Source organism: Lissotriton helveticus, chromosome 7 (assembly GCF_964261635.1).
Source record: "Lissotriton helveticus chromosome 7, aLisHel1.1, whole genome shotgun sequence".
Classification (NCBI taxonomy): Eukaryota; Metazoa; Chordata; class Amphibia; order Caudata; family Salamandridae; genus Lissotriton; species Lissotriton helveticus.
The window spans coordinates 847,919,063-847,944,458 of NC_136068.1; the positions used below are offsets into that span (position 1 = coordinate 847,919,063).

Here is a 25,396-nt window from a genome sequence, read left to right on the forward strand (position 1 = left end):
TCGAGAGAGGTTGCTAGGAGGGTATTGAGAACAAATTGTTACAGGGCGTAGTTTATACTTGCGGTTTTGGTTCTCGTGCTCCATGCGGAATGCTCGTCGCGTTACCTGAGTGCCTTCTAGCTCGGTCTTTGCCGCATGTGCTGGCTCTGCCTCTCATCACCCGGAACTACTGGGAGGTGCGGTTCCGGGTGAGTTTTAACACTCTGATGTTGGAAATGGAAGAGATACTTCCCGCATTTCATGTACCTAGTTTTCTTGATAGGTTTTTAATGGAAAAATTGTGAATTATGTGATTATGTGAATTTGATTATTCACAATAGATTGTGATAAATAAATTCAAGTAAAAATGAAAATAAAAATGAATATAAAATAAACTGATATAAATCGAATTTATTTCGATTGGTTCAGAATGGATGTGAAAAGCCGAAAATATCGCTCTAACTGAATTGAAGGGCAACCATGATATAGTCATCAAGCCTGCGGACAGAGGCGGTGGCATAGTCCTACTATCAGCAGAAGGATATGACAACCAATGTTTGACCCTACTAGCAGACCGGAAATTCTACAAAATAATCACGACTGACCCAACACCACGTTTACAAAGGACAATAGCCTTAATGGTTGAAGAAGCAGAGTGTAACAACTGGTTATCTAAAAAAGAAGCGGACTATCTGATAACAAAAGAACCAGTCACGCCCTATTTTTACTCTCTACCCAAGACACACAAAGACAAGATGCCCCCACCAGGAAGACCAATTGTCTCGGGGATAAATTCCATCCTAGAACCATTGTCACAATTCGCGGACCAATACCTAAGACCACTGGTCCAAACCACGCCTACCTACCTAAAAGACACACGAGACCTGATTAATAAGTTGGAGAACTTTGAGTACTCAATGAACAGCATGCTCTTAGTAGGTTTAGACGTGGAGAGCCTCTATACAAGCCTCCCACAACAGAAGACCTTAGAGACTCTAGAATCAATATTGTTCAACAATGAATGGCACCATCGAACTCCAAGACACTTTGTACTGGAGTGCTGCAGAATGGCCCTGATGGAAAACTTTTTCCAATATAAAGACACCCTCTATCTCCAGCAACATGGGACATCTATGGGTAGTACCTTCGCTCCCAGCGTGGCAGGACTCTACGTCAGTACCTTTGAACAGACTTACGTCCACAATATACACAACCCCTACTCTCGTCATATACTCTTCTGGAAGAGGTATATCGACGACATCCTGTTAATTTGGGAAGGAGACAACGAATCATTGACAAATTTTCACAGGTGGTTGAACACTCAAGATGAATGCCTCAACTTCACCTACACATCCCATGCACAGAGCCTCGATTTCCTAGACATAACTGTATTTGCTGAAGGAAACACCCTAAAAACAAGAACATACTTTAAACCTACTGCCAAGAACAGCCTGCTGTCCTTCAATAGTTTTCACCCACGCCCTTTGAGAGAAAATCTCCCATACAGTCAGTTTCTACGACTGAGGAGAAATTGCAGTTCCATAAAAGACTACAAACTGCAAGCGAATGATCTCTGTGCAAAACTAACAGCTAGAGATTACCCCAAAAGAATTATCAATTCCTGTGCCAAACGAGCAAGAAATCAACCGAGAGAATCTCTCCTTGAAAGTCACCCAAAACAGACCGACGACAGGACCACCTGCGTCACAACATACAGCCCAATCACAAACCAGGTGAAAAAGATTATCAACCGGAATTGGAGGATTATAACATCTAATACCCTGACCTGGTCCAAACCCAGATTTGCAAACAAGAGGAGTAGCAACATAAAAGACCTACTGGTCCACACACGACCACCTCCGAAAAAGAAAAAGCAACAACCAGGACTTTGGAACAATCCCCCAATCACCGGACACTACCCATGTGGGACCTGTGTAATGTGTGGAACCACAGAACCTACGAAAGAACTGCAGTTACTTCCAAACTTTCTATGGAAACTAAGAAAACATACTAATTGCAACACCAGTCATGTTGTATACATGATCACATGCCCCTGTGACATGCGATATATTGGGATGACTTGCCGAAAAGCAAAACAGAGACTCTGTGAACACAGGAGTAATGTGAACTGCAAAAGAAGCACGACAAAGATGTCGTCACATTACAAAGAAAAACAACATACAGCCAATGACCTGCACTGGGTAATCCTAGAAAGCCTAGACACAGTAGATAGAAACGCTACTAGAATACTATTCGAAAAGGAACAACGCTGGGTCCACAGGCTCAAAACAGATACCCAGGGCCTTAACGATTCTGTTCCTTGGTTGTCCCTCAACAGATGAAATACAACCTAAGCCCTTCCTGATCATAGTATCTCAAGTGAGAACGAATGTGACCCTCTCATACTAACTCAGTCATAAACTCATGGCATATTGCCAAAAGAGAAACCACCCAAGTGCCTCCACATACGACTGACAAACACTCATGCCCCTTTTTAAAAACACGTTCTTTATTAAATACGAATACACTCAGCAATAACCACCATGAAAAAAACTACCCAGAAATGAATGGATGCATCGTTACTTAATGTCCCCAGAATCAAACTGAGAAAAGTTAATGACAATAATTGATGGTTCACAAAAGACATCAATAATTTTTGCTGAAGACTCATCTTCAATATACCACTGCCAACCAGCCGGTTTCACATCCATTCTGAACCAATCGAAATAAATTCGATTTATATCAGTTTATTTTATATTCATTTTTATTTTAATTTTTACTTGAATTTATTTATCACAATCTATTGTGAATAATCAAATTCACATAATCACATAATTCACAATTTTTCCATTAAAAACCTATCAAGAAAACTAGGTACATGAAATGCGGGAAGTATCTCTTCCATTTCCAACATCAGAGTGTTAAAACTCACCCGGAACCGCACCTCCCAGTAGTTCCGGGTGATGAGAGGCAGAGCCAGCACATGCGGCAAAGACCGAGCTAGAAGGCACTCAGGTAACGCGACGAGCATTCCGCATGGAGCACGAGAACCAAAACCGCAAGTATAAACTACGCCCTGTAACAATTTGTTCTCAATACCCTCCTAGCAACCTCTCTCGACCAGCCTCAATCCCCGATGAAGTAGTTCTTCATCCATAACAAGGTATGCAAAAAAAGCGCACGCAGCGCATTGGGCACTATCACAGTCACGCACAACGCACTTCGCAACAATGACTCGTAGACATTTTTCGAGCATGAAAAGAGCATGTTTACAATTCGTTTATTTAAAATTAAAACCACACGATTGATATGCGAAAGTAAGCATGGTGTGACTGAAGTATGAATGCGACCACGAAACGGCCACAAACAATAGTTCTCACTATAAACCACGCACTGAGAGAGTACTATGATAAAACTATGGGCACCACAATACAGTACTAGCCCTCCCTACCTATCGAAGTATGACAAAGGAAGAGTTGACGCCAGAAATGAGTATGAAGTTAAGCATTGCCATTATCTAGTTCCTTTATAACTGAAAGGTACTACTGTACATAATACGTGTTTTCCCGCACCCCGTCTCCCTATTTGTTGTCGTTTGTGTGTGTGTTTCTTTATTTTTCAGGTACAATGAAACCTTGAATCACGAAGGATCAGGTCAATTTACCTTTTTCTTCTCACAACGTTTGCTTCCCCACTATTTATTCACCCCTATTGGTCCTGACGAAAGCCTAAGATCCTCTGACTACCAAAGGCTGAAACATGTTGACCTCTTTTTAGACATGAAATGCACTTGAACCCCTTACAAATTCAAAAAGTGCACCTAACTTTTTTACCTAGTCCGAATCCAGACTTATTAAAATTGTCTCTGTCTGGCTGTCCGGATTTTTAATAACTATACCACCACCACAACCCCTCCCCTACTATCCACGATCACTACTGCCTTAAACCAAAGGCAAAACCTCCTGGTGGAGGGTGCACAATACAAAAAATAACTCGATGATTACGCACGCACGTGTAAAAAAGCGGGTACCCAGTATATACCGCTGAAAAGGAACCATCTAAAATACACGTGTATGAGAGTTATATTTGTTGGGAGATACCAGTTCCTTGACTTGTGAAACCCAAGGTTTAAGCAGGACAAGTGATCCTTTCCCCTTCTTGATTATAAGAGTTAACTTCGGAGACTGAAAGGATCTTCCGTCTACCTCCCTACCCTCTTGATCATACACGTGTAATCATGACAGCCATTTTGTGTTAAGAGGAAGTAGGCCAGACGTCATGATGCTTTTTTTCTACAGTATTAATCCTATTTGGACTTCTTTGAACGTGGGGCCTGATTCACAGCAACAGTGGTAAATTCTATCATGTATTGTATACTGACCCATATGGGCAGTCATAATTTACAACGGTGTAGCCAATTCCAAAATTGTTAGGCCTTGTCAATGGCCTGTTGTGAGAAGTTGGCCTGATAGGTGATGTTTCCAATTCTGGAACCACCGGTTATCAGACCAAACAATCCCTTATGGTGTCTGGTTGTAAGTCAACCTTGTTAGACAAGCTATCCTAGGGGTAGCATGGACTAAGCAGCCTAAAGGATTAACTTAAGAGGTCGTGTTAAGCGAGCTGTTTTACCACATACAATCCTGTAATAGCAAATGAAAGGACACCACACAAGTATATATTATAAAAATATATGTATTTATTACTAAAACAATCCCCAGTATTCTTTATGAATAAAGGGGCACAAGCGTTAAATCAAAAGCACAGTTTAAACATACAAAGTTGCACAATTATGGATGAGGGCGGGGGGCCACTCAAACCATATACTAAACAAGTGGTATAAGAGATACCAATCGAACAGTGGTTAGGCCTAGGGCCTAGGGAATCGCTGGGAGCAGTCGAGACAAGCAATGCTGAAGTCGGGAGAGGCCCACGGGATTCGGGAGCAGTGCGGAAAGCGCACGCGTGCACCAATGTTAACCAATGGTGCGTAAAAGTTGTAAAGTTAAAGTTTAAGGACACTTCCGCTGAACCTAGAGGAACAAAACTTAAGACACAGACCCTAGAGATGTGTACCAGTGTGGGAACACCGGCGGAGCAAAGTTACCTCACCCACAGGAAGCGGGTGCAGAGGGTCGAAGTTGAGTCGGGTTTCGTCACGCAGGCTCTTGGTGCTTGGAGCTGAAAGGGCTGCAGGCGGGGTGAAAGAGAAGTGTCCGGTGGAGTCCAAGGGTGGACTCGAGTCGAAAAGTACCTGAAAGCAGAGGGGACAGAGTCTGGGTCACTCAGCAGTGACCAGGGTGGAACCAGGACGGAACCAGGCAATGTCGGGCGCAATCAGGTGGTCGTCGAGGAGCTTCTCTCCGCTGTCACGTGGGCTCTGGGGCATCTGCGATGTCCAGGAGCGGGTCACGATCTGTCCCACAAGAGCTCTCACCGTCGGCGCAGTTGGCTTCAAGTTTGGAGCAAACAACACTTGGCAAGAGCAATCCACGCGGAACCGAGAGATTGCTTCTCACTCGAACCAGGAGGGTCAGAGTGGGGGCTCCTTTTCAGGGGAGCTGGTGCAGATCTGGAGCAACCAGATTTGCAGGTCGAATTTCAAAGTTCGTCGGTACAGGGGCCACTAGCCGGCTGGCAAGTGACCGGGCCAACGCGTTGAGCCAAATGGAGCAGAAGGGCCCCACGCAGCACTCGTCGAGTGTGGAGGGCTGAACTTCGGTGCAAGAGTGGCTCAGGGTTAGGGCTTCTCAAACCCCGGTGTACAGCTACAAGGGTCACTTGTGGGCTGCACGGTCAGCGTCTCGTGGTCAATTCAAGATGGCGTGCCCCACGCTTCCGGTCGCCTCCACGGGTCTCAGCTCTGCAGGGACTGTGGATCGGGCTGTGAAAAGGCAGGCAAGCTTGATCTCGTCGATCTCTGTTGCTCGAGTTCCGGCGGGAACTGCGACAAAGCAGACGTCGATGGCTGGATGGTGCCTGTTTGCACAGGGTGGTCACTCCTTGACCACAAGGGAGATTCTTCAGTCTTCTACGTTGAGTAGGATGTCGAAGGGTCCAGAGTTTCGTTTCTTATGTTTCATCAGGAAATCTGAAGTGCATTGGCACTGCTCCCACTCTTATTCGAATCTGGGGGGCTGGATTACCTGCTAGGTCCCCTCCTATGGGTGGGACCCAGGAAGTGGGTGGATACACCCCCTTCCTTTGATCCAGGCCGCCCTGGCACGAGGGCTGGAGTGCCCCAGAACCGGTTTGGCCGGATTATGCAAGGGGCAGCCTTGTGCGCCCCAAGCAGTGTCTGGTTTCTTTCAGACCTCCCTGCTACAATCCACTATCTCCTGTCTGGAGGGTGGTAACACCCCCCTGCGACAGGAAACCCTTTGTCCAGGCCCCATTTGGCTGAGTTTCGGTCAGTTTCAGGGGGTCAGACTTCTGTCTGTGGCAGAGGCATCCATTTTGTGGATCTAAGGTCCTTTTAGAAATTAACCGCATTTAAGTAAAGTAACATGTCTTACCCCTCTAGAGGGGTGGAATGCTATCCCCGTCGCCAGAACTGGCGAGGGGATAGTATTCCAAATCGTATGACACCTTACACGACATGTTTTGATAAAGCCAAACCAAAGTTGCTATATAACCGCGAGGATTATAAGGCACTTAAGAGTATATGGTATGGCATTATCCTGAAACGGCTTAGGGAGTTGTTCCCGACAGCTGCAGAAAGGCTCAGCTCATGCTAGAGCTCCATCTCACATTAAACCACGCACTCTGCCTCCAGGATTGATGAGGCCTTCCATAGGAGTGGCTCACAGGTTTATATGTGTCCAGATATAGGTTTAGATATAGGTATACTATATCTAAGTAAGGGGTGATTACACCACCTTACCCCAGCTGAGTGATCAGCCAGTTGTGTCAATTTAAGAACCAGCCAGGGGTGGCAAAAGATATGCTGCAGCCCCTGGTAGGCCTTGGTGGCCCCTATGCCCTGGGCACCTATAGTGCATTATACAGGGGCTGACAAGGAGTCCATTTCCAATTGTGGTATGTACCTAGGGTACATGGAATCCATTTTACAGAGAGAGCAGATGGCCTGGGGCCCTGATTAGCAGGGAACCAGGTCAACTAAGTCAAAAAACCAGCTAAACACAGGCAAAAAATCTGGGGTAACCATAGTCAGGTAGCCACCTTCCTACACAACCCCCCCCAAACGAAAGGAGATAAGGCTATCCTTGGCCAGGTAAGCCTATATTGCCTGAGTGGCCATATAAGGAAGTACCTGCACTAGCATGGGTACCCCCTGTCTCATGGTCCACTAAGCAGTCCCTCACCCTTGGGGTATTAGAGGGTCTCCACCATAGGGAATCACTACCTTGGGTGTGTTTATGCAAAGTTAAAGGCTGGTTTGGATATGGAGTATTGAAGTGAGGCTCTACTAATTTAGGGCTTAGCTTCCTCCAATTATCTTCCACCATGTGTGCCTTTCTTTCTTTAACTGAGTTGCACTGTGCTCTCAGGGTCAACCTCTGGCTACCTAAAGCTGGAGGCTGGGTCCCTCTGTTTGGCTTGCTGGAGGGACAGTTCAGGTTTGGGCCCTTTGGGTCCCAGGTTTGGCTGTGCCCAACAGAATCCATCTGTGGGAGGTCCCTAACTGTTTTTAAGGGGGCTCCCTCAGGAGTTTTTAAAGTTTTCACCTCACTAGGGCTACTAGTTTTGGTGCCCCTAATCTGTTGATGGAGGTGCTTTATTTGACAGGGGGCCCTCTGGGTCTCACTGTCCTTCTTGTCCTCTGCAGCCCTGGGCTGGCTAAGGCAAGGTAGAGAGGGGCAGGTTACCTGCTCCAGACTGGATCCCACCTGAGAAGGGTCCACTGACATCAGAGGTTCTGTCAGGCTAGGCCCAACCACCTCTGGGGCAGTTCCTTCATCAGGGGTAAGATCAGTTCCCTGAGGAGGCTGATCCTGTCCTAAAGTCTGGTGAGGGGGAGATTTCTCTTCCTCCTCCATGCTCTCAGTTTGTGTGGAGTTATCCATCATTTCAGGCTTCACAACACACACATCAGTTTGAGTTTGGGCTGGGGCCATCACAGCCCCACCAACCTTTTCAGGAGGAGACTCAGTTTGGGTTTCTGCTGCTATCATAACAGCTTTGCTATTCTGTTCAGGAAGAGCTTTTACTAAAGATGGGGCAGAGAGTTTCTCAGCCCTGCCAACCTTTTCAGGAGGGACATCTTGAATTGGGGCTGTAGCCATTACAGCCTCACTAACCTTTCCATTGGAATTTACCATTCTAGAATGGGTTTCCTGTTCAACCTCAGCCCAGGCTGAGATTTCCAAATCATTACCAAGTAGGCAGTCTACAGGCAAGTTTGATGACACTGCCACTCTCTTTGGGCCAATGACACGTCCCCAGCTGAGACTTACTACTGCCATGGGATGATTTGTTTTGATGCCATCAATGTTTGTCACCTGGTATAAGGCACCAGGTAAAAGTTGTTTAGAGGGGACTATACCATCAGCCACCATGGTGATGCTAGCCCCTGTGTCTCTAAAAGCTTCAACTTTCAAACCATTGATGATGGGTTCTTGTCTATATTTGCTCAAAGTATTTGGGCAATCAGAGAAGTTGGCAAACCCCATGCCAGTCTCGTAAACAAGATCATTTGGTGATGGGGACCTGGATAGGCCAGGGTCCACCTGAGCTCCAAAAGTAAACCCACCCAGATTCCTGGGTGTGCTCCCACTTCCTGGGGGATTACTGCTGACAGTAACAGGAGGTGTTGGAGCTGGCTTTGGAGGTATATTCTCTTTATTGCCATTCTTGGGACAACAGTTGTCTGTTTTGTAATGCCCAACCTGCTTACAGACATGTCAATAGGGCTTTTTCTCTGTTGAAGAAGTGTCTTGGGACCCACCCCCATTCTTGGAGTTTTGGGGCCCTGGGGAAGTCTTTTCTTTATTTTTATCCCCACCCTTATCTTGAGGCTTGGTAGACTCCTTCTTCTGGTTACTGTCCTGATTCTTAGGCCTAATCCTGGTTCTGACCCACTTGTCTGCCTTCTTTCCCAATTCTTGGGGAGAGGTCAGATCAGAGTCCACCAGGTGCTGGTGTAAGAGCTGGTTCTGACAATTACTTAGGATCTGCTCCCTCATAATCAAATTATACAATCCTGTAAAGTCATGTACTTTGCTGCCATGTAGCCAACCCTCCAGAGCCTTAGTTGCACAATCAACAAAATCAGTCCAGTCCTGAGTCTGTGTCTTCTGGGTGTCTCTGAACTTCAACCTGTACTGTTCAGTGGTTAAGCCAAACCCATCTATCAGAACACTCTTCAGGACTTTGTAATTGTTTGCATCCTCATGTCTGACAGTGAGGAGCTTATCTCTCCCTTTCTCTGAAAAGGAGTACCATAAGATTGCTGCCCACTGTTCCTCAGGAACCTGCTGTACCATGCAGGCTCTCTCAAGAGCAGTTATCCACTTGTGGATGTCATCCCCTTCCTTGTAGGGGGGCACAATCTTTGTCAGGTTTCTACTATCATAGGACCTGGGTTTCTCTTTAGGAATATTGCTGCCACCAGTGGCATCTAAGCCACACAATTTCTGCTCTCTTGCCAAGGCAAGTCTAGCTTGAGCCAAGGCTACCTCCTCCCTCTCTATTTGGAGTTTGACAGCCCTCATTCTGGCCCTATGCTCTAGCTTTTGAGAAGCAGTCATGCCTCTCTGAGATTCTCTTGAGGCACTAGAAATATGAGAGTCCCCTGAGGGAGATCTCACTCTTCTGTTGCCTGGGAGAATGTTATAGGGTCTGGGGAGGTGCTGGCCCTCTCCATTCCCAAGTAGGTTTAAGTTGGCCTGGCTAAGCCTGGCAACTATAACCTGGCTACACCTCTGATCCTGATCTTCTGGGTCCTCTACATCTGAGTCCTCCTCCTCCTCCTCTTCTTCTCCTTCCTCTGGAGGGGTATCAGTTACAGGGGGGTTCACTCCATCTCCTGACTCTAAGGGAACTTCATTCGCCTTTTCTAAGTCATCCTGTTCTAGAATGGCTATCAGGATAGGACAGGTGGGACTTCTGCCCCTTTTTAACCCTCTTGAGATGCACAAGGCAATCAAGTCCTTTCGGGTTAATTTGTCATAGCTGGAAGTTGCCTTGGTAAGGTCAACTGTCACAGGAGCAGACCATGAGGCTTTTCCTGTGTCAGACATGACTGCTAGTGAGGTGTAAGTGGTGCACTTACCTACACTAAGTGTTTTCCTACTGTACCTTGCTAGTGAGTTGTAGTCAGGGTGTGCTAATCCCTTTAATCTACAACTACTAAGTTCAGTAGAACTTAATATGCTAAGCTTTTGATTTATATGTACCTAGAGGTACTTGATGTGATCTTTCAATTTGATAAAAGATTGCAATGGTAAAACAACAGCAAGCTCAAATCCCACCGCTGCCACCAATGTGAGAAGTTGGCCTGATAGGTGATGTTTCCAATTCTGGAACCACCGGTTATCAGACCAAACAATCCCTTATGGTGTCTGGTTGTAAGTCAACCTTGTTAGACAAGCTATCCTAGGGGTAGCATGGACTAAGCAGCCTAAAGGCTTAACTTAAGAGGTCGTGTTAAGCGAGCTGTTTTACCACATACAATCCTGTAATATCAAATGAAAGGACACCACACAAGTATATATTATAAAAATATATGTATTTATTACTAAAACAATCCCCAGTATTCTTTATGAATAAAGGGGCACAAGCGTTAAATCAAAAGCACAGTTTAAACATACAAAGTTGCACAATTATGGTTGAGGGCGGGGGGCCACTCAAACCATATACTAAACAAGTGGTATAAGATATACCAATCGAACAGTGGTTAGGCCTAGGGCCTAGGGAATCGCTGGGAGCAGTCGAGACAAGCAATGCTGAAGTCGGGAGAGGCCCACGGGATTCGGGAGCAGTGCGGAAAGCGCACGCGTGCACCAATGTTAACCAATGGTGCGTAAAAGTTGTAAAGTTAAAGTTTAAGGACACTTCCGCTGAACCTAGAGGAACAAAACTTAAGACACAGACCCTAGAGATGTGTACCAGTGTGGGAACACCGGCGGAGCAAAGTTAATTCACCCACAGCAAGCGGGTGCACAGGGTCGAAGTTGAGTCGGGTTTCGTCACGCAGGCTCTTGGTGCTTGGAGCTGAAAGGGCTGCAGGCGGGGTGAAAGAGAAGTGTCCGGTGAAGTCCAAGGGTGGACTCGAGTCGAAAAGTACCTGAAAGCAGAGGGGACAGAGTCTGGGTCACTCAGCAGTGACCAGGGTGGAACCAGGACGGAACCAGGCAATGTCGGGCGCAATCAGGTGGTCGTCGAGGAGCTTCTCTCCGCTGTCACGTGGGCTCTGGGGCATCTGCGATGTCCAGGAGCAGGTCACGATCTGTCCCACGAGGGCTCTCACCGTCGGCGCAGTCGGCTTCAAGTTTGGAGCAAACAACACTTGGCAAGAGCAATCCACGCGGAACCGGGAGATTGCTTCTCACTCGAACCAGGAGGGTCAGAGTGGGGGCTCCTTTTCAGGGGAGCTGGTGCAGATCTGGAGCAACCAGATTTGCAGGTCGAATTTCAAAGTTCGTTGGTACAGGGGCCACTAGCCGGCTGGCAAGTGACCGGGCCAACGCGTTGAGCCAAATGGAGCAGAAGGGCCCCACGCAGCACTCGTCGAGTGTGGAGGGCTGAACTTCGGTGCAAGAGTGGCTCAGGGTTGGGGCTTCTCAAACCCCGGTGTACAGCTTTGAGGGTCACTCGTGGGCTGCATGGTCAGCGTCTCGTGGTCAATTCAAGATGGCGTGCCCCACGCTTCCGGTCGCCTCCACGGGTCTCAGCTCTGCAGGGACTGTGGATCGGGCTGTGAGAAGGCAGGCAAGCTTGATCTCGTCGATCTCTGTCGCTCGAGTCCTGGCGGGAACTGCGACAAAGCAGACGTCGATGGCTGGATGGTGCCTGTTTGCACAGGGTGGTCACTCCTTGACCACAAGGGAGATTCTTCAGTCTTCTACGTTGAGTAGGATGTCGAAGGGTCCAGAGTTTCGTTTCTTATGTTTCATCAGGAAATCTGAAGTGTATTGGCACTGCTCCCACTCTTATTCGAATCTGGGGGGCTGGATTACCTGCTAGGTCCCCTCCTATGGGTGGGACCCAGGAAGTGGGTGGATACACCCCCTTCCTTTGATCCAGGCCGCCCTGGCACGAGGGCTGGAGTGCCCCAGAACCGGTTTGGCCGGATTATGCAAGGGGCAGCCTTGTGCGCCCCAAGCAGTGTCTGGTTTCTTTCAGACCTCCCTGCTACAATCCAAAATCTCCTGTCTGGAGGGTGGTAACACCCCCCTGCGACAGGAAACCCTTTGTCCAGGCCCCATTTGGCTGAGTTTCGGTCAGCTTCAGGGGGTCAGACTTCTGTCTGTGGCAGAGGCATCCATTTTGTGGATCTAAGGTCCTTTTAGAAATTAACCGCATTTAAGTAAAGTAACATGTCTTACCCCTCTAGAGGGGTGGAATGCTATCCCCGTCACCAGAACTGGCGAGGGGATAGTATTCCAAATCGTATGACACCTTACACGACATGTTTTGATAAAGCCAAACCAAAGTTGCTATATAACCGCGAGGATTATAAGGCACTTAAGAGTATATGGTATGGCATTATCCTGAAACGGCTTAGGGAGTTGTTCCCGACAGCTGCAGACAGGCTCAGCTCATGCTAGAGCTCCATCTCACATTAAACCACGCACTCTGCCTCCAGGATTGATGAGGCCTTCCATAGGAGTGGCTCACAGGTTTATATGTGTCCAGATAAAGGTTTAGATATAGGTATACTATATCTAAGTAAGGGGTGATTACACCACCTTACCCCAGCTGAGTGATCAGCCAGTTTTGTCAATTTAAGAACCAGCCAGGGGTGGCAAAAGATATGCTGCAGCCCCTGGTAGGCCTTGGTGGCCCCTATGCCCTGGGCACCTATAGTGCATTATACAGGGGCTGACAAGGAGTCCATTTCCAATTGTGGTATGTACCTAGGGTACATGGAATCCATTTTACAGAGAGAGCAGATGGCCTGGGGCCCTGATTAGCAGGGAACCAGGTCAACTAAGTCAAAAAACCAGCTAAACACAGGCAAAAAATCTGGGGTAACCATAGTCAGGTAGCCACCTTCCTACACCTGTCTTCAAGTGAAGTTTGAAGGACACGTTTGTTACAAAGATAGTGCCTGTTGCCTTCAATTTCCTTCACTGAATCCAGATTGTAAATGAACAAGGAAGACCATCAGAAGAAAATATCTGATTCATAGAGAAAAAATTTAGAATTTCAGCAAAACCTCAAAGAAATTCAAGGCAGATCAACAAACTGAACAACATCCCAGATAGGACAATTAACAGAATGAAATAACATAACACAGAGAAATCAGGAGGACATCAGCCTTCTGGAACAAACAACAAGTTGGAAAAGTGGCTTTTTGATGCAGCAGTCTAGCTACACATACCTCCTTATATATGCTTGTACATGAATGACATAGAATAGGAAGCAGAACATCACAGGAAGTGAATTACTGCCATATTGGTTTGGGAATAAACAGGAAAGAAAATGCTCTTAAGATACTTTTTGGGCATACAAAACACAATATAATGGCAGGGATCAGAATTTAAATCTGTTCTCATTGGCTATTATAACCAGAATATGCTGCCTTCAGGTTGATGAGCAGTGACATTATGAAGTAATGCACCAGACCACTAGCGAAAATCAAAACCACGTGCATCCGTCCAAATGATGAAAACCTCCATGGCAAAAAATATTGATGCTGTAAGCACTCAGCCCATGAATGATAACACAGCAGCAACCACCCACAGCAAGAGTGGCATTGCAGATCACCAAAAGAAACCTTGCATTTCTACTCTATATTGTAAAATTGTGATTCTCCACTATCGGAATAAACATGTTTACCTGTATTTTCATGAAAAATGTGTTGAATCAAGTGAAGTGAGAGCCATCGACTTGAGAAGCAGATTCCCACAATATTTCAGAAGGTTTGTTTCTGTTGATTAAGATTTGTATCTTCCCTTTTTAGGTTTTGTCTGCACAGCTCCTGAGCTGTGCTTGCGAAATCTCTTGTATTTAAAATATCTTAAAAGGGGGTTCTTATCAGTTCCCATTGCCAAGCTACTATGTTAATTTGCTTTTGTGTGGAAGGTTTTTATTTAACTTCCCTGGCTGCACACATTTACGATACTTCTACTAAAGCTGTTCACACAGTTTAAGCCCCATTCACAGTCAAGATAAGATCCCTTCCCACAGAAATGGCAGACAGCTTCTAACAGTAAGCTGGAATACTTGTTTTTTATTAAATAGCTGTGTAAAGCAGATGCTTTAGCCTTCGAACGTTTGTGGCATTTCCCCAGTACCATTCTTTGCACTTTGTATGCTTTTAAGTTTATTGTATCATCAGTATTGACTTTTTAAATCTGCAACAATGCAGATATTTATGCCAGTTGTTGTAGTCAAACATGTTTTGCAAGTCCTCAAGAGCAAACATGAGAACAGGCATTGGGAACTTGCCACCAGAATTACACTTGGTCTTTGACTGCAGGCAGATTAACAGGAAACAATTTGCCATCCATAAGACCCGCCTTTTTACAATCCCAGCTTGGTCCTCCTCCAGTGTCTTCTCTTGGAGTTGTACCTGATCTTGTTGCCGGTTTTCATGTGGATCCCCTGCGGGATAGGTCTGTTCTGCTTCTGTTTCTTAGCGAGGAACCGCTTGATCTTGAACGTCTTATGGGAAGACATGGTGAAGATCTTCCACCAGGTCACCACAATGGCGGATCGGAATTGCACTTTGTAGGCAATATCGGATTGATTCTTTCAACGTAATCTATTTGGTCGCTGTGATTAAGCCTCCCTGTTTTATGTTTTTACAGATTTTTACAGATAAATGCAGACAGAAAACAATGAGTTTTCTGTCTGCATTTATTTTTAAAAGTGGATAAATACAGAAAATTGTGCTTCTTTTAAGTGACTCTCCCTGCTGACTTTCATGAATTATAGGCCAGCAGCTGAGCAGATGGACAGCATGAGAAGTTAAAAAAAGGATGAAATTTCTTTAAATAACGGCATATGTCAACATACATAATGGGATAATGCTAGTATTTACCAGTGGATGTATTGTATTGTAATATTTGGAAGTTTAAATAGCTAAAACACGACCAATATTAAAGTAGGAGTGCACGTCAAAAAAATGTAGTTTTACAACTTCATTTATACGCAAAACACAAAATAAATGGCCAAAAAAGAATTATGGATAAATACAGGTGGAAATGGGCAAAAAATAAATACCATAGAACCTGGAGCCCTAATTATGATTATCAAATTCTAAATGTTGTAATAAACATTGCACGTTAAAAAGAAAGTTAATATACAAGAGCTTTGCTATAATTTACTACTAAACAGGCAGCCACAATTGCAGTTACCTTGCAGTTTAAAGGGACTTGATTTGTATGATGAAGAAGGTGCAGTGGCACTGGGGCCAAAAGCTATTGGGACCCCAATAAACCCATATTAAAGCCAACATTACAAAATTGTAAACTAAGCAGGCAGTCACAAGTGCAGTTACCTTGCAGGCAACAGGGTCATGATTCGAATGGTGCAGCAGGTACAGTGGACTGGGTCCAAAAGTTGTTAGAATCCCTCTAAACACATAATATTGCTATATTTTAACTACTATAGAGGCAGTCACAATTGTGGTCACCTTACAGTTAAAAAAGGGCTTGATTTAAATGGTGCAGCAGGTGAAGCGGCACATGGGCCAAAAGTTGCCATAACTCCTTTAAACACCTAATATTGCTATATGTCAATCAATCAATCGGGGGTTTTATAATGCGTGCTACTCACCCATAAGGGTCTCAAGGCGCAGGGGGTGGGGAATTATTATTTGAATGGTGCAGCAGGTTCAGTGGCACCGGGTTCAAAAGTTGTCAGAGCTTCTCTAAACACCTAATATTGTTCTACTTTACAAATAAAACCGGCAGTCATAAGTGCAATAATCTAGCAAGCACTTGGGTCATGATTTCAATTGTGCAGCGGCACCGGGACCAACAGCTCCAGGCACCACACTAAGCATCTAATATTGCTATATTTTTCCTCAAGAGGCAACCACAAGTAAATTGCAGACAACATGGTCATGATTTGAATAGTGCAGCAGGTGCTGTAGCACCAGGCCCAACAGTTGTCAGAACCCCTCTGAACACACAATACTGCTATATTTGACTACTATACAGGCAGTCACAATTAAAGTTACCTTGCAGTTGAAAGAAACTTGATTTGAATTCAGCAGCACATGCAGCAGCCCTGGTGCTAAAATCTCTAGAGACACCACAAAACCAAGATTATTGCTAAACAAGACAGTCACAAGTGCATTTATCTAGCAGTCTATAGGGTCATGATTTGAAAGGTGCAGCAGGTACAGTAGCACAGGACCAAAAGCTCTAGGCACCCCACTAAACACCTAAAATTGCTATATTTAACTATTAAACAGCCAGTCACAAGTGCAGTTAACCTGCAGACATCAGGGTCATGATTTGAATGGTGCAGCGGGTGCAGTGGCACCGGGCCCAAAAGTTGTCAGACTCCTTTAAATACCCATTATTGCTATATTTTACTACTATACAGGCAGACACAATTGCAGTTATCTTGCAGTTAAAAGGGGCTTGATTTGAATGGTGCAGTAGGTGCAGTGGCACCAGGGCCAAAAGCTCTAGGGACCCCACTAAACACAGAATATTGCTTAATTTTACTACTAAAGAGGCAGTCACAAGTTCCTTTATCTAGCAGGTACTAGGGCCATGATTTCAATGGTGCTGCAGGTGCAGTGGCACTAGGGGCAAAAATTGTTAGAACGTCTCTAAACACCAAATATTGCTATATTTTACTACTAAACAGGCAATCACAAATACAGTTATCTTGCAGGCACTTGTGGCTTTGAATGGTGCAGCAGGTGAGGTGGCAATGGGTCCAAAATCTGTCAGAACTCCTCTAAGCACATAATATTACTATTACATCAATTAATTCTATTATTTCCCTCTTTCATTTCATTTTTCAAAATTGTGCTATTACTAACCCGCACTATACCACTAGTAACAGCACAATACATTGCCTTTTTGTACATAAACAAGTCATAACACGTTAGCAGACTTTCTGTAACTTATATTGCACAACTAGTCAGCAAGCCACAACCTAAAACAAAAAACTGCTTTTTATTAATCACATAGGAGAAACCTAATGTATTTACTAATGCTTTAAGGTTTCTCCCTGCACAGCACTTGCGCTGTGCTTGTGAAATCTCTTGTATTTAATTTATCTTAAAAGAGAGCTCTTATCAGTTCCCGGCACTGAAGTACAGTGTTCATCCGCTTTTGTGTGGAACTTTTTATTTGTTTACTTTCCTTTTGCTGCACGCATTGAAACCATGTTATTTTGTTTACTTTCCCTAGCTGCACGCATTGAAACTGTGTTTATGAAGATGTATCCTGCATGGGTGCATTATTATTGTATTGCACATTTTGATTACTTTCTTTGGCTGAACATATTTTCGCGTAGTACTTGGCATGGCTTTTACTTTCCACATTTCACCGTAAAGATCGCATATGTTGCTTTAAGCCACTTTCCACAGTGTAATCACAAATCATGGTCTAGACTTCAAGTATTGTTAAACTATGAGATACGATTTCTTCTCACAGAAAACCCTTCCACCTTCTGATACCATGACTTTAATCATTGTTTATGACTTTGTGAATGAGCTAATAGGTGTCTGATTAACTGAAGATATCCTTCAAATACCCCCTGAAGAAATCAAATACTCCTTCTCAGGGGTCTCACTGATACCTGGTCCTTTTAAACCAACAAAGAAGAAATTGGCACAGAAGCTGAAATATAAAAGATCATTTTTATTAAACTCAAATGAGTGAGACTACGTCACACAGAAGCCTTAGCCTCTGAATGAGGCAGTCTAAGGAGTACAGAAAACTGGGGCTTTATATATATGCTTAGAGTTACATAGTAAGCATAAATGCAAGGGGCAGTCCTAGCTCATGTAAGCATGCAAAATGACTAAGTTGGGCTTACAAGATCTACTTGCTCAACAAAGTGGGAGGAGAGTTACTTCTCCATACAGCAGCAAAAATAGCCTGACAGTTATACTAGAGAAGCAGGTGCATTCTACTAGCTAGGTCCTTCTGGGCATGTGCGAAGTGGAGGATGCTGAATATAGTTTGTCTCTAGGCAGATTTCAAGAGCAGTTAACACTGAGGGAGGACAGAGCACATGCCGAGCACATGGCAAACAAAATGGCTGCCAGAAATACAAAATGGCTTTCAGCTCATGCTAACAAATCTGTCCAATATTTAACAGATAGTCCTTTTAGCATGAGCTAAAGACATTCCTATGATCCAGTAGGAACATAGAAAATATTTGTACATTAATTTTCATAATTTTCCTAATTCATTGCTAGGTGGGCATTTTCCATTCTAAACATTTCATTAAGCTGGCATGAGCAGGAATACAAGGGGAATAGAGCATTTAGTCATCATTAACATTCAGATAGCAGTAGAAAGTAAAGACTACTACTACAAATAAAATCATCATTTTTCTAGTCCTAAGCAAAAGCAAATCCTTAAATCATCTAGTAAACACCTTCAGTGACTATTATATACTCAGGTGAGACAGTGGCGATCCTTATCAATGGTCTCAGGTGAAATGGGAATACCCTTTATCAGAGTAGAGACAGAACACTACTTTAAAACGATGCCAGCAGAACAGTAAGAACAGTCACACAAATTCACTTCTAGTGGACCATTTTGGATGCTAGGGGCGGAGCCACTAGAGGCAATTCCTCTTCCATGGCAGTTCAGTCAAATAGGAACATATCCAACACCCACTTTATACAGTGGCACTGGAAACACTTGTGCAACTATGCCAAAGTCCGTTCTAAGCCTCTTTGGTAGGCTTCTATCATCCATCAAATCTGCTTCCGTTGTCTTCTTCCACGTTGGACCTCTTGATTCAGCCTTCCATGATAATAATGCTTCTCAGTATCTGTTGGAGTGCCCCTTCTGCCAAACACTCACAGCTCACTCGAAAGTTTCAATGTCTCAATGCAGTGCACCAGTGTCTCTCCTCTGCAGCAGGCACTACAGATATTGTGCTCTTTGTTGGTCGTGGGCACAGATCATCTCGTGCAGTCCCGGGTCTACATTCTCAGGCTCCAACACTCATTATTCAGTGTCAGAGGACGCTCGGGCTGCTCTTTAATTTTATTTTTCCTTTCATCATGGGTACCACAATGTAATGCCTTTTGCCAATCTTGGATCCTCCGGTGCACTGCCCTTCCATTGGAGCAAAGAAAAGGGGGGTGGCCAAAACTCAGGCAAAGGGGCTCAAGGGACCGCGCGCTGTCAGAGGTTACCAGCTCATGACAGGTAGAAAACTAAAGCCTCAAACCAGCCCTGCCATCAACAACAGGGATCCTTCTCTTTCGCTCTTTTGCACTGAAACTCTGGTTCTGTGGCAAACAGGGAACCAGCTCCTCCTTCTTGTCTGATGTCCAACGCCGTCTGATGGAGCAAGCACGATGCTTTGGAGATGCCATTGATGAAGCGCTGGTGATCGCTGTCCAGCCTTGCTATTTTCTGGGTGCTGGGACTGTAGGTCCAAGACGTCTGCCCTTCATCTGTAGCTGTCACTGATGGGAGTTAGGACTCGTCTTTATCATTGTTCTGCAGGTTATTATGACTCTTCCTTTTACTCTGGAAGATCCCGCAGAACCTAGTGACAAAGGAAATGTGACACAGTTGTTAGTTGCCTTCAAATTAGCGCAAAAACAGTTCATTGTATTTAACAATGGGACTGCGGGCAGATAGCCTACAATCTTCAAAGGAGTGGCCAGAAGCCATGGGACAACTCTGGTCAAGAATGCACTGTCACTCTCAAAGGCAAAGGCAGTACTTCTAGTCTCTTCAATTGGGTACCCTTCATTATTCTCACTAACTTCAATGTGAGAGCATATCCTCTGCCATCTAAGGGTAGGTAGCTAAATGGGAACTCTATCTAAATGTGTGTCCTCACACATAGTGGCATTGTCTAATGGGGTAAACATTTTTTTTTTAATGATTACGTCTAGGTGTTCCTAAATTCCTTATCTAGAACACCTCAAAAGGGAAATCACATGATACAGATTATCAGGGACATGAAGATACCTCCCTTTAATAATTGTGCATCAGGTGCACTATGCAATACACAGGCTAATGATCAAAATGTGGAAACAAAAGATAAGAACTAGAGAGTCCTGGTATTTCCATGATTAGAACACATCGGATCCCACCAAAAATTAAAGCAGCAGGAACAAAAGGGTAAAAAACCAAATTAAAATAGGCATTGAAAATTTGTCATGTTCAAAAAATAAACGTAAGGTATCTCCTATTGAGGTGGAAAACCAGTCCATCACTACCCTGACAGTCAGACTGGAAAACATCGAAATGGGCCTAAAGAAAATTCTTGAAAACCAGTCTGGTCATACAAAAGGGAATTATACATAATATGGGGGTCCCTGGTACATCACTGCAGTCTGGAAGTGTGAACTTGAACAATACACCAACAATAATAAAAGGGCTGACTGGTGAAAGGAATACGGAAAAGGGAAATGGGATTAGGACACAGCTAAAATCCCCAATAACTAGGCACAATGCGACATTGATCAGGGGAGAAGCGGCAAAAGAAAAATCTATAGGAAGAACAAGAAATTACTTGGGTGATAGTCAGGCATGTGACACAACACCAAGAGTACGGGTGATACACAAAAGACCAAAGTAGTACACAAATTTTAACTCTACCACTGGCCGCTACACCATATACTGTAATTTCGGCTACTGTTCCAGTTCCTTCCCCGGGAAAAATGAAACTTGGTTTCCTTTAAGGAACAAAGCCATACACTACCTAGGAAGCAGAACAGGATTAACTAGTGCAATATCATGAGAAAAGTTTAGGTCACCTTTAGCAAGAGCCGCAGATTCATAGTTCCTCCTTAGGGTCCAATCTGGGAACATTTAATCAAGGGCTGCCCGTCCCTTAAGGGAAGGGGCAGTAACATGGCTAACTGCAGGTGACACACTTTTAATCCTATATATCTCTTTTTCTATTCTTCTATGCCATTATAGCCAAATACAAAAAAGAGTAAGTGTAACTGCACACCTTTTCTTCTCAATGTAAACCTATTGTAGTTCTAGATCTACCAATCTTGTGCTCGTGTGCGTGCTACCGTTGTGGTAAGAGTGATCAGACCCCTATCACTCTCTGTATACTAATTAGAAAGAAGACTATGGATCACCACAGCCTGACAGCGGTGCACAGCTAAACAGACGACATATAATCGTCTCAAACAAATTTGTTGACTAAATCAATGCTCTTTACTCCAACAAAGCTCAAAGGCTTTCATGTTTAAACTAGTTTTTTTATAGAAACATTTTTACTGAAAACAAGATACACATTATCTTACGCTATACTCCATAAAATTTTGCATGACACTTTACATTGTCATTAAATGCATTTTTAGAAAAAAACATTTATAATGAATGTCATAAAAATGTTAAAGACAATTACAAAATGAAATCATTATCAAAACCAAAGAAAAGTTCCTACATACGGTGTGGTCCTGTGTGGGTCTGACCCGGTTCTGGAATGGCGTATGGAATTGCCTGTCAGAGGTGCTGGGGTGGGACCTTCCCCGTACGCCCAGGCTGGGTCTTCTCCATGTCCTGGAGAATGTGGGTGGGAACATCTACAAGCATCACCTCCTGTTGCTGGGTCTGGTAGTGGCCAAACGAGATCTGGCGAGGGCATGGAAGAGTGAACGTGCCCCTCCTCTGAGCGCCTGGAAAGCGGGCCTGGATTATCTCATGGGGTTAGAATTACCAGCGTTTGAAGCCAGGGGTTGCCCTCGGAAACACTACAAGATCTGGAGGCGGTGGGCAGACTATAGAGGGTTAACCTTGGAGCCCCCAGTTGACTTGGATGATGGACTGCATGCAGATGGGGACCTCTGGGCCTAAGAGGGCGCTCGATAACTGCTGTATTCTATTCATGTGTTGCGGTTGAAGGTGATCACGTGCATTGGGTTAGGGTGGGATATAAGGGGTGGGTAGTCGGGGCGTTGGGTGGTTGGAGGGGAGAGGGGGTGCGGGGGGGGGGCGATTTGAGCGATTAGGCTATGTATACATTTTGCTATATATGTTTGCCATTTGACAGTGTCCTCCTGATTGTGGAGTACTGTTCCCATGCTATGCCTAATCAGTCAATAAACGCAGTTGTGAAAAAAAAAAAGAAAAGTCCCAATGCATTTCGGGTTCCAACACATGAACCCTTCTTCAGGGGATGTATCAATTGTATTTTCGATCCAACCGAATATTCCAAAATTCCGTCCACAGGAAACCTACAACACAATTTGCTACATTTATCAACTTGTAACAAATTCATGATCCGAAAAGCTTTTCATACTAGAACATGCAAATCAAAATGAAAATTAACGTTAGAATTTGCACTCACAAAAAATGTGCGTATAAAAGAGAGAAAAGAAACAAAAGGTGAGGCTAATGTGTGACGACGTGTAGGATGTCATGAGTTACTGGAAACCAAAGCTGTCAACTAGTAACCAAAGCTGCCATCCTTCTGTGCTATTACCTTAAAGTAAAGTGAGCCTTTATAAATAGTGCCTATAGTGGGAATGCTAATGGTGAAAATGCATTCTTACCGATCTAAGCGGTTAATTGGTCAATCGGAAACGTGTCTGTCAACTAAGTGACTAAAGACGATAATATGGCATCATGCTGGTCTGTTTGTAGAACACCTTCCCATGCGTATTAACTGAAAACGAGCGAAAAAACACTCGATCACGATGCTTATGGCCAACCCGTGATCAGAAGATATTGAAATATCGCTTACCGCTAGCCTTGTGTGACTTGTAGATGCGCACTTGTTGAACACAATATTGAGCTCCAAATGTTATCCGCCCAGCTTCTGTCAAACGTGAAATAAAATATGCGATAAAAAACTTGCTAGAAAAACTGTGCGCTCGGGTCTCAAAAAATTAGAATAATTGTAGACTATTTACTTTAGAAAAAAATCACCCGAATACCAAAGTTATATCGTGCCGATAAAGCCTATGCGTGTTTTCATGTCGCGATCAGCTACAAGCTATCCCTACATGCTTTGCGTTTTTAAAGGCACAGTGTGCTTACTAGTATTTCACACATGCCCGGCCCAGCTCCCAAAGTACCACCCGACAAGAACATCACCGTCCAAGAAGTCGCATCAAAGGGGGAAAAGCAGCAGCAAAAAAAAAACGGAGGGCAGACCAGCAAGGAACGTGAAGAAATAGGATCCTTGGTGATGAATATTTCAAGAAGACAACTCAGTACAGATGAAATACGTGTCTTAAATAAAGGCATCTCTTTTGGGCCTACGTACTCATCTAACGATTTAGAGACGGAGGTCTCTTTATTTAAATTCACACGCAAATTGCGCCTGAAATGTTTTTTTTCCATTTTACCATCCAGTGAAGAGACAAGTGAGGCATCTAGCAAGTTTCGCCCTAACAGCCGATTCATATCACCTACTACGCACAAATCTTTGGATATTTTTGAGCATCTAGTCAAGAAGGACTTACAAAAGGTCAAGTATAACAAGAAGACACGTTCTAATTTGACTCGCAAGGAATTACACATCTTAAACTCACTACGACAAGATGAATCGATTACATTTCAACCAGCAGACAAAGGAGGAGCCCTGGTAGTCCTAGACAGAGACTTTTACGAACAAAATGTGCATCAACATGTTGCTGATCCAGATATCTACATTCCACTGGATTCAGATCCAACTAGAGAGTTAATCACCGCATTAAGGAACACAGTGGCAACAGCAGTTGAGAATGGAATCATTGATGACAAAACTGGAACATTTCTTATTAATGAGACACCTAAAATCCCAAAGATCTACATGATTCCCAAAATGCATAAGAACAGTCAACGACCACCTTTCAGGCCCATTGTGGCCGGGTGCAACTCCATTCATGAGGCAGTGGGATACTATCTTGACCATTTTCTACAACCCTTGGTGCAGACATGGACTACTTATGTGAAAGACACTACCGACTGTCTACTGAAATTGGACAGCATACGAGCAGTTTTTCCTGAAGATGTCTTACTAGGCACTATTGATGTAACCGCTCTTTGCACTTCCATAGCCCACAAGGAGGGCATTGAGGCGGTTGAATGGAGACTATTAAATTCTGACTTGAGTACAGAGCATTCTATTTTCTTACTGGAACTTTTAAATTTTGCTCTATTTCACAGTTACTTTGTTTGGAAGGATCAGTTTTATTTACAGGGCACCGGTACATCCACGGTCTTTCCCGGAGCCCCGTCCTGCGCAAACACCTTCATGGCCTTTTTTGAACACAAACATATTTTGACTAACCCCACCTGGCAGTCACACATAGCAGCGTTTTTCAGATATATAGATGACATTTTGGTCATTTGGAGGGGTTCTCAACCAGAATTGGAAGAGTGTATTGTCAACCTCAACGCACAGAACCCAAGAATTCAGTTTACTTATGACATACAAAGAGAGAGAATTCACTTCTTGGACATAGAAATCACCAAAACCACTTCGGTTTATCGAAAACCCACAGACGTAAATAATGTTAATGTTAATGTTGCTTTTAAAGCGTAATCAATCATCCTGGATAGGATATCACGGCGCTATGATTTATGTGGTAAGCAGTGGGTTTATACTTGAGTTATATAGAGTTAATCGGGTTTAGGAAAAAGAATGGTTTTCAGTTTTTTTCTAAAAGTCAGGTGGCAGTCCGTGAGTCTGAGATCCTTGGGCAGGTCGTTCCATCTAGTTGCTGCCAGGTGGGAGAAGGCACGTCCTCCCATCCTGGCTCTTTTCACTCGGGTTGTTGTTGCTCTTGCTGCTGATTGAGAGCGGAGGTTCCTAGTGGGTGCAAAGAACTTGATCTTATTTTTTAAGATATGGGGGCCGGTGTTATACAATGCTGTATGTGTTATGCACATCATTTTGAAAGTGGCTCTTTGTCTCATTGGGAGCCAATGGAGCTCTCTTAGGCAACTCTTGGCTGGGTCATATTTTCTTCTATTGCAGATTGCCTTTGCCGCTGCATTCTGTACTAGGTGCAGTTTTGTAAAGAGGTAGTCTGCCATACCCACAAACAAGGAGTTTCCATAGTCCAGCCTGCTCATCAGCAGTGACTGGACTAGAATCTTTCTACATTCCGTGGGGATCCAAGGAAAGACTCTTTTGAGCATGTTCAGTAGTGCGAAACCTTTCCCGC

At 44.3% G+C, this 25,396-nt stretch overlaps 1 protein-coding gene across 1 annotated transcript; it reads right to left on the minus strand.

Moving 5' to 3' along the window:
• Positions 1-14,430: 14,430 nt before the first annotated feature.
• LOC144767097 (large ribosomal subunit protein eL39-like) lies at positions 14,431-14,823 on the minus strand. The gene has a single exon (XM_078650708.1). It carries the CDS (start codon positions 14,785-14,787, stop codon positions 14,632-14,634), a length of 156 nt encoding a protein of 51 aa, XP_078506834.1. The 5' UTR covers positions 14,788-14,823; the 3' UTR covers positions 14,431-14,631.
• Between the last annotated feature and the right edge of the window lie 10,573 nt (positions 14,824-25,396).

Excerpts from the sequence above, each read along its gene's own strand:
- LOC144767097 (XM_078650708.1), bottom strand. The coding sequence starts at position 14,787 with ATGTCTTCCCATAAGACGTTCAAGATCAAGCGGTTCCTCGCTAAGAAA.